At 44.2% G+C, this 15432-nt stretch overlaps 1 protein-coding gene across 1 annotated transcript in view; it reads right to left on the reverse strand.

Annotated features, from left to right (window-relative positions):
• Window positions 1-1911: 1911 nt before the first annotated feature.
• The window catches only part of LOC120020209 (matrix metalloproteinase-14-like), a 28555-nt gene continuing 15034 nt past the window's right edge, over window positions 1912-15432 (reverse strand). The window contains exons 2-10 of the mRNA XM_038963718.1: window positions 11011-11159; window positions 10707-10829; window positions 10162-10469; window positions 9584-9745; window positions 9244-9410; window positions 7204-7342; window positions 6539-6689; window positions 3804-3919; window positions 1912-3615 (exon numbers count right to left, since the gene is read on the reverse strand). Coding sequence (XP_038819646.1) covers window positions 3236-3615; window positions 3804-3919; window positions 6539-6689; window positions 7204-7342; window positions 9244-9410; window positions 9584-9745; window positions 10162-10469; window positions 10707-10829; window positions 11011-11159 — 1695 coding nt within the window. The 3' untranslated portion in view covers window positions 1912-3235. The remainder of the gene's footprint in view (window positions 3616-3803; window positions 3920-6538; window positions 6690-7203; window positions 7343-9243; window positions 9411-9583; window positions 9746-10161; window positions 10470-10706; window positions 10830-11010; window positions 11160-15432) is intronic.

Here is a 15432-nt window from a genome sequence, read left to right on the forward strand (position 1 = left end):
ATTTATTTTTTTGTAGGGACCGACGGTCCATATTGACCCGGGTTTGGATCCAGACCGTGGTCCGCCTGTTGAGTATTGCTGCGATAATGGTTCATGAGTAGGGCCTTGAGTTTTCCTGACCAATTGACTTGACCAAAACAACTTCAGTTCCTAGCTGTAGTCTACAACTCGGGCCTGAGTTTTTCCTGGTCAAGTCTTGTGGTCAGCAAAAACTCTGTGTCCTATTCATGTTTTGTCTGGCCAGACTGTGATGTCACACTGTGGGCAGACAGAGTGTGACTTCCTCATCACCAAGGTCCATTAATTAGCAGGTCAGTTGCACGGCAACTAAAACAGCCACAGGAAGTCTCTCCTGGAGAGATAGAGAGACTAGGAAAATAGAGGGGAAGCTAAATTAAAGGGACAGCAGAGGGGGTGCATATGATATGGGTTGGTGTTGGACTGCAAGAAATGTAGGCTCCATAGAGAAGGAAGAGTATGTTTTCATCTGTTCATCATCAAATTGGAAAGATGTGAAGAGAGAGATGAGAGATGGACGAGGAACGAGGGGCTGGGAGTGGAGGAGGCATTGAGCGGAGTGGTCTTTGTTAAGACTTGTGAATAAAGTGAGTCATTTAGCAGAGAGGAAAGAAACTGTCTCCAGTTACACAGAGGAAGAGAGAGAGAGGTAGAAGAAGAGAGAGAGAGGGGGAGTTGTGGGGAGGAATATGCTGAGGTTGTTTTTCATTCTGCAGAATTAGCTGGGAGAAGAGAATGTGCACGCATACACACATACACAAATGCATGCACACACACGTCTGACAAGTTAGCAAAGCATGAAGGACAAAACACATACTGTGTTTTATATCCTCCATGGCTTGCTACCTTGTCAGACGTGTGTGCATGCATTTGTGTGTGTGTGTTTATGTGTGTATATGCATGCACATTCTCTTTTCTCAGCTCATTCTGCAGTTAGTTTAGCAAGACACAGTCATAAACTGAACACACACAATGGAAATCCCCCCTCCAATCCCCCATCCTGTTGTCCTGCTGAGTGTCTGGCAGTTCAGATGCAGTCGGAATTCCAGATGTCGTAACTTAACCCTCCCTCCCCCTCCCAACCGAGTGAGCCTCGTGACTCTCTCCCCAGGCCAAAACTCAACTTCACAACATACTGTAGCAGATGGAAAGGCTGGTCAACCTAAATCGTTTTAACACAATAGGAAAATACAGTACCTCATCAATGTAATTGCGCCATTCTTTAATCATAAGAATATCTTATGTCAACTAGTCATTTCCTCTGTCTTTCTGCCCTCTCCCATGCACCTCAGCTGTTTGTCAAAGGCCCATTAGCTGAGAGGAAACGCCTTAGCCTGTTGCTTTGAGATTTGATTACCTGCTTTATTGGCTCATATAACACACGTATAGCGCACGCGCATGCGCACACACACACACACACACACACACACACACACACACACACACACACACACACACACACACACAATAACCAACATGTTTTTCTGCTGTGAATGCCAAACCGTTTACACAATCCTCTTCATTCCTGGTTTCACTTAATCCTTGGACGTCGCCTTTATTTTCCAACCCAGTCTCAGGCCTGCCAGTTTCCAAGCACCAATGGAGCTTTTGGGGAGCAAGAACCCTGGAGGTAAAGGAAGAGTGAGTATGGGACCAGTTGCGGTATGATAATAAGGCGGATAAGGAAGTGCTATGTGGACAGTTTGTTAAGAGGTAATTGGTGAATGCAATACCAAGGTGATAATGAGCTTCAGTTAAGATTTTGCTTGTGTATGTTTTTACAAAGTCATTTGTTAAAGTGCCTCTGAGTGTGTGTGTGAGTGTGCGTGCATGTGCATGCCTGTGACTGACCACTTAGCGCTGAAAACCAAAATAAATAACAGATATAGCTAGAACTTTTCAAAACATTTTATTTGAAAGAAAAGTATAAAAGTGAAAAAGACAGGCACAATCTTATTCAAATAGTTTCGATAGTTATCATTATTATCATAAAAATTAATATAATTATTATTGTTTTAACTACTAGTAAACCCTCTCATCCCTGAAAAAAAAAACAGCACCATGAATTGAGAACTGTAAACAAGTGCATTGACAAAAAGGAGTCATTTCCATATCTTCAATTTATTGCATTGAGACGGAAAAACAAGCAAGTTTCAAAAATAATATCCCCATCCCATTCACTTTCCCCTAAAATGAATATAAAATTAAGGCCACTTTCAAAATGCAGTTCCCTGTCCAGCAGGACATTTAATGACAATGTACACAGACACATTCTATACATGGAGAACAACAATAACAACAGTAATAGACATAATAATAATGACAACATCCTCGATAATAATAATCATAATAATAATAATCATTAAAACACTGCAAGACATAAAGGAATATTAATGACACGGACAAATTGCTCAGCTTTCAAATTAGTGTTATATATGCTTCCAATGGACACTGTTAGTTTATCATTTCCCTTTTGTATGTTCAATACTGGCTCTCTGAAATCGAGATATCAAATTGTGGTAAGGATGGACTGGGGGCACACATTGACTGCAGCACTTTTTGTGTTTCATTAAATGTTTAGTGAATAGACTTATCTGATATATACCCCCTCTCTTTAGACAGTTCATAGTTCATGTGATATAACTGAGATATAGCAGACAACGCTTAATGTGTAGAAGGCTTTGACAGAATCTAGCGTCATGTACTATCATGGAGCAGAACATTACATGACATGAAATGATGCTGATTGCCTTCTTTAACACAATAGACACTAAAATGGGCAGATGGAGGCACTGAACGTAATTATGTTCAAAGCTGAAATTCGCAAGGACACAAACACTGACGACATCCACTAAAAAAAGGACATTTAAAAAGGCTAAACAAACAGCGATGAGCTGGAGTCAACAACCACAGAGAGAACGAGAGAGAAAGGTGGGAAGAGCAGAGGGGGCAGAAATGGAAGAAAAGAGTGGGAGTGGAAGAGCAAAAGGAATCTCTTCCATGTTTAAGTTGGTAGTGGTAGGAATATTTTAGCTATAGCTAACAAGTATATCTTGCTCTGGCTAACCCTCATTCACGGTCCACAGACTTTAATTCTCTCTCTTTTTATCTCCACTAGCATTACTCTCTATTTGCTCTCTTCTCTCCCCTACAGTCCCTCTCAACTCATCAACCTCCTCTCTCTCCTCCCTTTCTCTCCTCTCCCTCTCCTCCCCTTCTACACCTTGTCCAGTAGGGAGCGTTGGCAGTACAGGAGACGGCGTGGGGTGCCATACCTGCGGAAGAACAGCAGTGCCCCCAGAGTGAGAATCACACACACCAACAGCATGAGGGGAACCACCACTGCCGCCGCACCTGCCCCTCCGCCAGATCCTCCTTCCTCCTCCACCTCGATGATGATTACTTCTGTCTCATCTCTATCCTCCTCTCTGTCTTCCCGGTCATGTCCTCCACCCCCCCTTCCTCCGTCGGTCTTGGGGTCCTCCTCTGGACAGCCCATCCAGTCTTTAAGAGCAGACTTGGGGAATCCAGGCTCAACACGAAGCTTCTGGTTGTTGAACTTCCAATACTTATTGGCTTTGTAGAAGTAGGTGTGTCCTGAGAGCCAAAAACAGTGGCGAGATAAAGATGTCAAATAAGAAATACAAACTTGGGATAACTTTATCCATTGAAAAAAAACACACAAAAAAACACCATTGGTTTTCTTTAGATTAGGACATAAAAAAAGACACACTGCACGCTTGCATGCACCCATGCACAGACACAAAAACACACGGGATGGTTACCTTGGTCTCTGCTCATGAAGCCAGCTTTAATATTGTCTGGGACGCCCTGCCACACATTGATTGGTTTGGGGTATTCAGGGTCCACAGAGCGTGAGTCCTCATTGTAACGATAGTACCTAACATGGGGAGAGACAGACATGTTTCAGTTTAACATGAGTGCATCTGCATATCTCCAAACCTCTGGTCTGTGTTGACACACACCTACAGGTCTATTGTTCATCCAAAGATGGGGCTGCTCAGCTGGTATGGTCTGAGTTATGAGATGTAAGCTAGGTGGGCCAATGAAAGACAAAGCCTCCCGGACACAGAATTATGTTATGTTTCTTTTAGCTAAGCCTCTTAATTAACTGAGTTCAGCAGGATAACCATGTGCAATGGATAGTATAATTGTAGCATTTCTGTGTTTCTCAACTCAATGTCAGAGACCTCTTACAAGCAAAGGTGGCAGTACTTATTTGGGGAATTAGCAAGCATCTTTTGGCCAAATAGCAATTCATGACAGAGAAATGTGATGTTCCCTTTCAGTCAGTCAACTTCAGTACAACATACTATGGGGAATCGCATGCTCGCGACTTCGGTTGAAGGATCCACAATCACACCTGACAATGAAATGCATGCCTCGCTGGAAGCCCCGCCTTGGTCAGGTGATAAGCGTGAGGCTCGGATTCATTTCGCTCTTCCCCTCAGTGTGAACAGGAACGATTCACGCAACTAAAACAAACAATGGGAAAACGAGACTAGCTGACGTTGCACCAACTAAACTGTCCCATAGCGGTAGAGCGTGCTCACCCCGTGGACGTTGGGTGGAGAAGTTCGTACTTGTTCTCACAAGTTTCCTAATCAAAAACAAATAGTTCTTCTTCAATTTGCTATCGCAATGAGTAAGATGGATAAGAAAGCAACCGAGACGACGATGGCTAAGCCGGGTTCGGAGTTGAGCTCATGCCCCCAGGCATACGGTTATAGTATTTCTCTAAAAGATACTAGGATTACCAATGGCGACTTTCCTTTCCCAAATGCTGGTACCTCGGCTGGGACCAAGGTGCAGGAAGCAGAGAGAGACTTGGGGCTGTGGTCAGAACGGGTGGAACTAGCATCCCAAAGGGAGATAGTGACATGGCTGCTTACATATATGGCCCATGTTCAGATGATGACTTGGTGTCTCTGGACGGCTCCAGGGATTTCGCGGGTGACAAAGAGGACTTAGTTCTGGGACAGCCAACTCCTCACGCTACGGGAGTAGCGGTGGAAAACTTAGTATCCAGCGCATCGTTCATAGAACTGTGCCGCAGGGCGCCTATACGTTTGGAGGTGAAGTGGGCGTGTTCACCCCCGCAGCAGAAGTCATGAAGGTTCGGTGGGAAGCACCACCTACCCCTTTTATGGATTTCATCGAAGAATTGACAACAACCTAGTCCAACCCGCATTCAGCTAAGCTGATGCTGCATGGGTGTGCCCCCTTCATGGATCTGGAAGGGCTGGAGGGGACAGGGCTGGTGCACACGCCTCAGGTGGATGGCAAGCTAGCTGGCTAACCTATCCCCATTGACTAACTAGGTCGTGGCTATTGCAAATCCTACGCTCCCTAACAAGCACTGTAGCTTTTCGGCTGCTCAGCTGGAGAAGGTGTATAGGAGAGAGGGGGTGGCTGCCCGTTCACTGTTGTCTATTACTATGCTGCAGGTCTACCAGCCCGAGATGCTGGAGGAGCGAGGCATGGCTTTGGCCCCAGGTGAGTCCCACGCAGAGCTCCTGGATGATATCCGTGTTACGGTCTACTTCATTCTGCACGTGTCCCGGAGCACCGTTCTAGCGCCCGGGAAGAGAATGGGAGCTACTGTGGTGGCACATTGTCATCTTTGGCTGACGTTCTCGCAGGTGCCGGAGAGGGACAGACAGATGTACCTCAATGAGCTGATTTCTCCTACAGGGTTGTTCGGTTCGGCCCTAGAGGATATGCAGGCCCGGTTCGAGGCCAAAAATAAGCAGGAAGAGTGCCAGTCTGCCTGACACAAGCGCCGCCCCACTTCCAGAGGCGAGGTAAGAGATGGTCCTGCTGGAAGGTGATAGCCCCCATGCACCTAGCTTGGGGATGGCACGAGATCGGGTCCTCACTTACCAGCCTCCCCAAAAACCTGTGGTCACAAGAGTACCACTAAGTGGCACTGCCAATTTGGGTACGTCACGGATGGACGAAGCCCTCGAACCCAGAGTCGACCGGGCTTCAGGCAAATGTTTGCAGCTAAACACATTTTTTCAACCCCATTGTTTTTGGGTTTGATGTGTGTTGTGTTTTCCACATGTGAGTTCAATAAAACATGTCCCTCCACATTCAGACACAAGGTTGTCAAGAGTGGTGGAGATAAAAGAAAATATTTAAAAAATAACCTATTTCTCCAAGTCCATGAAGCCTCAGATGACGCTTTATGGGAGACTCGCTGCCTCCTCCGACTAATGGCGCTCATGCGCAGTGTCGCCCTGGGTAATGTGAACAATGATGTCGGGGTACAGGCTATAACTCATTGTACGCCCCCCACATGATTGTAGATTCTTCAACCAAATTTGCGAGAGTGCAAATGCTATATCTCGTTTCCCTTCTTCAGGGAACAGTAGTTAATGTCATAATGTTACGTTTTCAACGTTCTTTGGTTTAGTGTATACATTCCCACTCCACTCAGTCATGTCATGTTGATGTATTCAAACACACAGAGACATTCAGATGTAAAGAGACTTACTTGTTTCCTCTGAAGAAGTATGTCTTGCCGGTGGGGGTGTAGAAGAGGGCGGCATCTATTTTGTCTTTGGGTAGACCACTGCCCATCTCCTTTAGAGACTTGGGATAACCATCCTCCAGAATAGACTCCTTGAAAACCCAGTGCCTGTCTCCTACACAGAGAGAGAAAGAATCTGAATGAGTGGTTTTCCTCAGTCAGAATTACAATGTCTTCTATATATCCATATATCTTCTTCATGGACACTCTTACTGACAGTTGTGGCTGCTTCACGTGATGTATTGTTGTCTCTACCTTCTTGCCTTTGCTGTTGTCTGTGCACAATAATGTTTGTACCATGTTTTATGCTTCTACCATGTTGTGCTGCTGCCGTGTTGTGTTGCGACCATGTTGTTGTCATGTGGTGTTGCTATCATGCTGTGTTGTCATGTGTTGCTGCCATGCTATTTTGATGCCCATCGTGATGTGGGTTTTGTCCTATATATGTTTTTTTAAATCCCAGCCCCTGTCCCAGCAGGAGGCCTTTTGCCTTTTGGTAGGCTGTCATTGTAAATAAGAATTTGTTCTTAACTGACATGCCTAGTTAAATAAATGTTAAATAAAATAAAGGTCTATAGAATAGTATTATGCAGGGGTGGTAATAGAGTAAAGAGTAAGGAGAGATTTACCCTTGAAAAATACAAAGTTCCCATCATCCCTTTCATAAGCAGCATTGATGTTTGATGGCAGGCCTCTCCAGAAATGGCCTATTGGCATTGGGTATCCGTCCAGAACTGCGTTGTTACGGACTCTCCAGAACCACTTATCCTAGAGGAGAGAGAGACATGGATAATACCTGTACAAACTAAATATACAGTACCAGTCAAAAGTTTGGAAAGGGTTTTTCTTAATTTTTACAATTTTCTACATTGTAGAATAATAGTGAAGACATCCAAACTATGAAATAACACATAGAATCATGTAGTAACCAAAAAAAGTGTTAAACAAATCAAAATATATTTTATATTCTTCAAAGATGCCACCATTTGCCTTGATGACAGCTTTGCACACTCTTGGCATTCTCTCAACCAGCTTCACCTGGAATGCTTTTCCAACAGTCTTGAAGGAGTTCCCACATATGCTGAGCACTTGTTGACTGCTTTTCTTTCACTCTTGGTTCCCACTCATCCCAAACCATCTCAATTGGGTTGAGGTCGGGTGATTGTGGAGGCCATGTCATCTCATGCAGCCCTCCATCACTCTCCTTATTGGTCAAATAGCCCTTACACCGCCTGGAGGTGTGTTGGGTCATTGTCCTGTTGAAAAACAAATGATAGTCCCACTAAACGCAAACTAGATGGGATGGCGTATCGCTGCAGAATGCTGTGGTAGCCATGCTGGTTAAGTGTGCCTTGAATTCTAAATAAATCACAGACAGTGTCACCAGCAAAGCACCCCCACACCATCACACCTCCTCCTCCAAGCTTAATGGTGGGAACCCCACATGCAGAGATCATCCGTTCACCTACTCTGCGTCTCACAAAGATACAGTGGTTGGAACCAAAAATCTCAAATTTGGACTCATCAGACCAAAGGACAGATTTCCATTGGTCTAATGTCCATTGCTCGTGTTTCTTGGCCCAAGCAAGTCTCTTCTTCTAATTGGAGTCTTTTAGTAGTGGTTTCTTTGCAGCAATTCGACCATGAAGGCCTGATTCACGCAGTCCCGTCTAAACAGTTGATGTTGAGATATGTCTGTTACTTGAACTATGTGAAGCATTTATTTGGGCTGCAATTTCTGAGGCTGGTAACTCTAATGAACTTATCCTCTGCGGCAGAGGTAACTCTGGGTCTTCCTTTCTTGTGGCGGTCCTCATAAGAGCCAGTTTCATCACAGCTCTTGATGGTTTTTGCGACTGGACTTGAAGAAACTTTGAAAGTTCTTGAAATGTTCCGCATTGACTGACCTTCTTGTCTTAAAGTAATGATGGACTGTCGTTTCTCTTTGATTATTTGAGCTGCTCTTGTCATAATATGATCTTGGTCTTTTACCAAATAGGGCTATCTTCTGTATACCACCCCTACCTTGTCACAACAAAATAACTTTTAACAAGGCACACCTGTTAATTTAAATGCATTCCAGGTGACTACCTCATGACGCTGGTTGAGAGAATGTCAAGAGTGTGCAAAGCTGTCAAGGCAAAGGGTGGCTATTTGAAGAATCTCAAATATAAAATATATGATGATTTGTTACACACTTTTTTGGTTACTACATGATGTTATTTCATAGTTTTGATGTCTTCACTATTATTATACAATGTATAAAATATTAAAAATAAAGAAAAACCCTGGAATGAGTAGGTGTGTCCAAACTTTTGACTGGTACTGTATATTTAGGCAATAAGGCCAGAGGGGGTGTGGTATATGAACAATATACCACGGCTAAGGGTTGTTCTTATGTACGACGCAACACGGAGTGCCTGGACATAGCCCTTAGCCGTGGTATATTGGCAATGTACCACAAACCTCCGAGGTGCCTTATTGTAATTATAAACTGCTTACCAATGTAATTAGAACAGTAAAAATAAATGTTTTGTCATACCCGTGGCATACAGTCTGATATACCCCGGCTGTCAGTCAATCATCATTCAGCGCTCGAACAACCCAGTATATAAATATACATACAATGACAAAGCTCATTTCAGCTATACATATCTGTAATGAAGTACCTTGAAGACAAACATTTCTCCTCGGAGGATGGCGATGGTGTCAAAGTGTCCCTCACAGATGTCAGGGCCAAAGCGAGGGTTGTATGGGGTGTGAGTGGGTTTGGGTGGGTGGTGAGGTGAGCGTGGGGTAGGTGGGGGAGGGCGGGGGCCACCACCTGATCTACCCCCTGCACGGTAGAGGGAGAGAGAAATACATGTAATCCTCTACTACTATCAATACCTAGGCCCTTCATTTTTTTTGGTGATCTGACTCAAATGAACTTTGCGCCCTAGTTATAGCCTAGATACAGTATAACAACTACCAGTAATTATAATTCATTTCCCTTTAGCCTGTGCTCACCATAAATTTGCTGTATTCCCCTGAGGTCATCTTCAGGCAGCTGGAAGTTCTCTGTCTCCATCCACTGGTAAAATGGAGCCATGATGGCGGAGGGGTCGTTGGAGTGCTCCAGTCCCAGGGCATGACCCAACTCATGTACCGACACCAGGAACACGTCATTACCTAAGACCAACAGAACTATGTCATCACCATCACATTAAATTGTCCCATTAAATTCAAGCTTGTTACAACAATGGTATGTGTGCATGTATAGCAAAAGCACTATTCAAATTGAACTGGCTGGAAACTTCTAAAGTATTGACAAGATATCCCTGTGGTAAATAGCAGGCCTCTATCTCACCATCAAAACGAAAAGAAGAAAAAACTGTATATTATGCATTTTCCCCACACAAACACGCCCTGGGGATAAGTTCAAAACACACACACGTCGGGGCCTGCTCATGATGTGTTTTTGTGGCCTGCCGCTCACAACTGCCCGGGGAGCATGGCAACTCCCAACAGATTGAACCTGACATCCCGCCAGTGAATTTCCCATCACAACATTCCTCTCCCTCTTCCAAACACTCGAGGTCACTCACCTGACAGATCACTGTTGCCGACCGTCCAAGGCTCTGCAGAGTCAAAGTGTGTGTCTCCCCCTATGCCGTTACCGGGGAAGTAGGCGTGTGCCAAGAAACCCCCCTCGCCGTCGAAGGGACTGGAGTCGCCATGGAAACCCTCACCAAAGAAGAGCATGATGTCTGCAAAGTCCTCTACCTTGTCCCGTATGTGACTGTAGGGGATCTCCCGGAAGCGTAGAGGGGTCACACTTTCCCACACCTGGAAGGCTTTCCTGATAGCCTCATGGGTCTCATACTCCCCCACCTTAGGGGTGTAGTTCTGTATACTAAGAGGGAGAGAGGGAGCCCCGTTAGAGAGAGAAGAGCACAGTTTGTGACAGAAAAATATAGAAATGGAGGGAGTAAGGAGAAGACGGGGAAAACAGTGATTATCTTTACGGCGTAATAAATCACTGGGAAATTTCAGAAAATCTGGCTAAGATTAGTATGACTTTACATGACTTCACCATATGGGTTGTGGCAGTTCTTTTCATTCTTACCCTACAGTTGGAGGGATAACTTACCAGAAGGTGAGATCAGTCTTATCCCATTTCAGGCCCTGGATAGCGTAGCGCTTCTTTCTCAGGTTACTCTTCAGCTCAGTCCCGAACTTGTCTGGAACTCCACAGCGTGGCCGCTTCATTGCCCTGACAAACACAAGTCAGGGACTAGTCACACAAACCGGCCTTTTTACAATAACCCTGAATCAGTGATTTCACACAAGTAAGGCCATTTGTTTTTAATGGCCAAGTTATAAGCTCCCGGTCCTACAAACAGGGTAATATGGTCCTGAACTTGCAACAGTTGTTTAGCGTGAGAGGCACTCACTCTACAGTTTTGGGGTCAATGGAGCCGGTGATGGTCAGGCCGTAGAACCTCTGCATGGCTGCGATGGCCGTGGTGATGGAGTGAGGGGAACGGGCAGCGTGTGTCCGCAGGTCACCTGGGGGTAGGTAGCCATACTGCTGCAGCCACACCTAAAACATGGAACAGGAAGAGGCTGTAATGTTAAAATGTCCTGAATGGTTGAAGAATGAATACACCACAGATAAGTCAGAAATACTGTATCCAGTAAAGTACATGGATTCTGCTTCTATCTTTGCATCTGTAGGATATGAATGTTGGCAAATAAGGCAGAGTAGACTTGATATACATTCCACAATGACTTAAAGAACAAATTACAGTTGAAGTCGGAAGTTTACATACACCTTAGCTAACTACATTTAAACTCAGTTTTTCACAATTCCTGACACTTAATCCTAGTAAAAATTCCCTCTCTTAGATCAGTTTGGATCACCACTTTATTTTAAGAATATGAAATGTCAGAATAATAGTAGAGAGAAGGATTTATTGCAGCTTTTATTTCTTTCATCACAATACCAGGGTCATAAGTTTACATACACTCAATTAGTACTTGGTAGCAATGCCTTTAAATTGTTTAACTTGGGTCAAACGTTTTGGGTAGCCTTCCACAAGCTTCCCACAATAAGTTGGGTGAATTATGGCCCATTCCTCCTGACAGAGCTGGTGTAACTGAGTCAGGTTTGTAGGCCTCCTTGCTTGCACACGCTTTTTCAGTTCTGCCCACAAATTTTCTATAGGATTGAGGTCAGGGCTTTGTGATGGCCACTCCAATACCTTGACTTTGTTGTCCTTAAGCCATTTTGCCACAACTTTGGAAGTATGCTTGGGGTCATTGTCCATTTGGAAGACCCATTTGCGACCAAGCTTTAACTTCCTGACTTCCTGATGTCTTGAGATGTTGCTTCAATATATCCACATACTTTTCCTCCCTCATGATGCCATCGATTTTGTGAAGGGCACCAGTCCCTCCTACAGCAAAGCACCCCCACAACATGATGCTGCCACCCCTGTGCTTCACGGTTGGGATGGTGATCTTCAGCTTGCAAGCCTCCCCCTTTTTCCTCCAAACATAACGATGGTCATTATGGCCAAACATTTCTATTTTTTTCCCCATCAGACTAGAGGACATTTCTCCAAAAAGTACGATCTTTGTCCCCATGTGCAGTTGAAAACCGTAGTCTGGCTTTTTTATGGCGGTTTTGGAGCAGTGGCTTCTTCCTTGCTGAGCGGCCTTTCAGGTTATGTCGATATAGGACTCGTTTTACTGTGGATATAGATGCTTTTGTACCTGTTTCCTCCAGCATCTTCACAAGGTCTTTTGCTGTTGTTCTGGGATTGATTTGCACTTTTCGCACCAAAGTACGTTCATCTCTAGGAGACAGAACGCGTCTCCTTCCTGAGCGGTATGATGGCTGCGTGGTCCCATGGTGTTTATACTTGCGTACTATTGTTTGTACAGATGAACGTGGTACCTTCAGGCATTTGGAAATTGCTCCCAAGGATGAACCAGACTTGTGGAGGTCTACCATTTTTTTCTGAGTGCTTGGCTGATTTCTTTTGATTTTCCCATGATGTCAAGCAAAGAGGCACTGAGTTTGAAGTTAGACCTTGAAATACATCCACAGGTACACCTCCAATACTCCAATAATGTCAGTCCTTGACAATCTTTTTGGCCTACCTGTGACATTGGGTGGTGTAGGTGTTCTGGAGGGCAGGTAGTTTGCCCCCGGTGATGCGTTGTGCAGACCTCACTACCCTCTGGAGAACTTTCCACCTTCTCCACTACTGTCCCGTTGATGTGGATAGGGGGGTGCTCCCTCTGCTGTTTACTGAAGTCCACGATCATCTCCTTTGTTTTGTTGTGTCATGCACAAAGTAGATGTCCTAACCGACTTGCCAAAACTTCAGTTTGTTAACAAGAAATGTGTGGAGTGGTTGTTAAACGAGTTTTAATGACTCAAACCTAAGTGTATGTAAACTTCCCGACTTCAACTGTATCTTCCAATTTATGTTTTGGCTTGCGTGAGAAGCACAAGGTCCACAGACAGGCAATGGCAATTCCAATGAGTAACTATAAAAGTATTCAAACATAAACAGTACTCTTCAGTGGCTGTGTCCAGACGGATGAAACTAAGGCCAATTTGACCGAAACTGACACACTGAAACCAAACCAGGACAAAATGGCACCATACAAAGACAGCTCAGATTTCACTCAAGCCCTTGTAGGGAAAAACCCAAATCTTGGTAGACAAAACTTAACAGTGAAACTAAAAACCTTCTGTAGGTAAAAGATTAACCTACATCACTATAGATCTAGACTGGCCTCGCTTTCCAGGCTTCTCCTTGTGAGATTACAGTGTCTGGGGCTACACTAGAGAAGGGGCCGGATGATTACAGTATATATTTGACATTGCATTTCCCTGGAAGCTCATCAAACTCTGGTGCCTCCCTCTCTTTATCTGTGGCAGAACCATTGACTGGGTTCCAAACCTCTCCCATACATTTTCAGCTCTGCCCTTTCTATCCCCCACCCCCAAAACAGGAGTTGGAAACAACATTGTGGCTAATGTGAGGTAGGTAAACCTGAGACCCAGCTATCTGATATCCTCTACTGAACACACCCTGACTTGAACATTGTCAATACGCTAGCAATAAGTTAGCACACACCCAGGAAGTGTTTTTCACAACTTTAAAATATGGATTGTTTGGCTGCATGTTTGACCTTCAACTATTCAGCTCTTTTGTTGCATTAACAATGTCAGTGTATTGTGAAACAGCACAGTCAGTCATTTTACTGAGAATTTCTCTGTGATCCCATACAAACCAAAGTCAAACCCCCTCCCCCACATTCCCGTCTCCCTGTCGTCTTCTCTCCACACTCCTCCTCCCACTCTCCCTCTCTTTTATCTTACGGAAAACCCAGAGGCCTGAGGGTAAATAATTGTGAACAACCACACCCAGTGCACAGTCAGTACATCGTTAGTGTACAGTAACTGCCTGGTAGGTTATTGTACATGTTCCAGGAGCACAATGAATATATGAACAAAAACAACACTTTTAATTAACTAGTAATTATGTAATTTCAGCATTTTCTTTGTATCAAACTGTACTCCAGTTATATGTCAGCAGTTTCATTATACTTTGTGTGTGGGTGGGGGGAACTCACTGTATTACAGTATTGTAAATCCGTATGAAGGAGTGAGGTGGAGAGAGGTAGATGAGCATCATGAAAGAGACGGGGATGGCGAAGTGTGTAATTAATGGGTTATGATGGTTTAAATATAATGGAGGTGGGAGGACATGTCTAGAGGAAGAGTTTGTTTCAGGACAAGTTTCAATTCTATGCATGGTATAAGGCCACAGCAGCTCTTTCTCAGGCCACTATACCTTTTGTTCGTCTTTTATCTGGGTCTTTCATAGTGTATGTTGTTAGACTGTATTTAAAATGGATGTACGTGCAAAAGAGCCATTCAGTAACACTGAACATTTCTTTCAACCATAAGCCTAGTGAGTCCCACTCCTCCCATATATGGTCCCATTGGTGGGTCCATAAAAAACGTCTTTAAGTGTTATTCACTGTACGTGTACGCAACTTCTGACTGTAACAGTTTTGATCACCGAAGCCTAAAAGAGTGGGCAGTTATAGTGGTCCCTTTATTTACTTTAGTTGAGTGAGTCAGACCTAGTATTTAGACTTTTACATGAACAAAGTAACAAACTAATAGGCCTACACATTTTAGAGGTAAGGATGTTCCCTGGCCTTAAAAATGAGAGTTCGAAGGATATGTGTGTGTGTGTGTGTGTGTGTGTGTGTGTGTGTGTGTGTGTGTGTGTGTGTGTGTGTGTGTGTGTGTGTGTGTGTGTGTGTGTGTGTGTGTGTGTGTGTGCGTGTGTGTGTGTGTGTGTGCGTGTGCACTCACGCCCCTGCATAGAAATAGAGAAAGATGACTGAATTACATTTCAAAGAAGAAGAAAAAACGAAGCCAGTTGTTCCGTTTGCTCTGGGCCAATGGAAATAAAACTCTGGTCGACAGTGAAGGCGCCTTACAGGGAATATGTCTCAGTGCTCCAGATCACTGATCAACTTAGTGTGCCCCAATGACTACACACAAACATAACAACTGATCATGAGAAAGAAGGCTCATAGCTCATAGCTATATACACAATATACTGGCACAATGTTCTGGCCCATACAAGACACTTGGTTTAGGAGCTACAGAACACACTACTACAAATCAGAACACACACACACACACAAACACACACACACACACAAACACACATCATCAGAGTCATTAATCATAAATGTGTGTTTCTGGGTGGTGTTGCAACATTATGTGGATGTTATTGATAAACCTCCCTGACCTCTGACTCTTCTCTACCTAA

This window comes from Salvelinus namaycush, chromosome 25 (genome assembly GCF_016432855.1).
Source record: "Salvelinus namaycush isolate Seneca chromosome 25, SaNama_1.0, whole genome shotgun sequence".
Classification (NCBI taxonomy): Eukaryota; Metazoa; Chordata; class Actinopteri; order Salmoniformes; family Salmonidae; genus Salvelinus; species Salvelinus namaycush.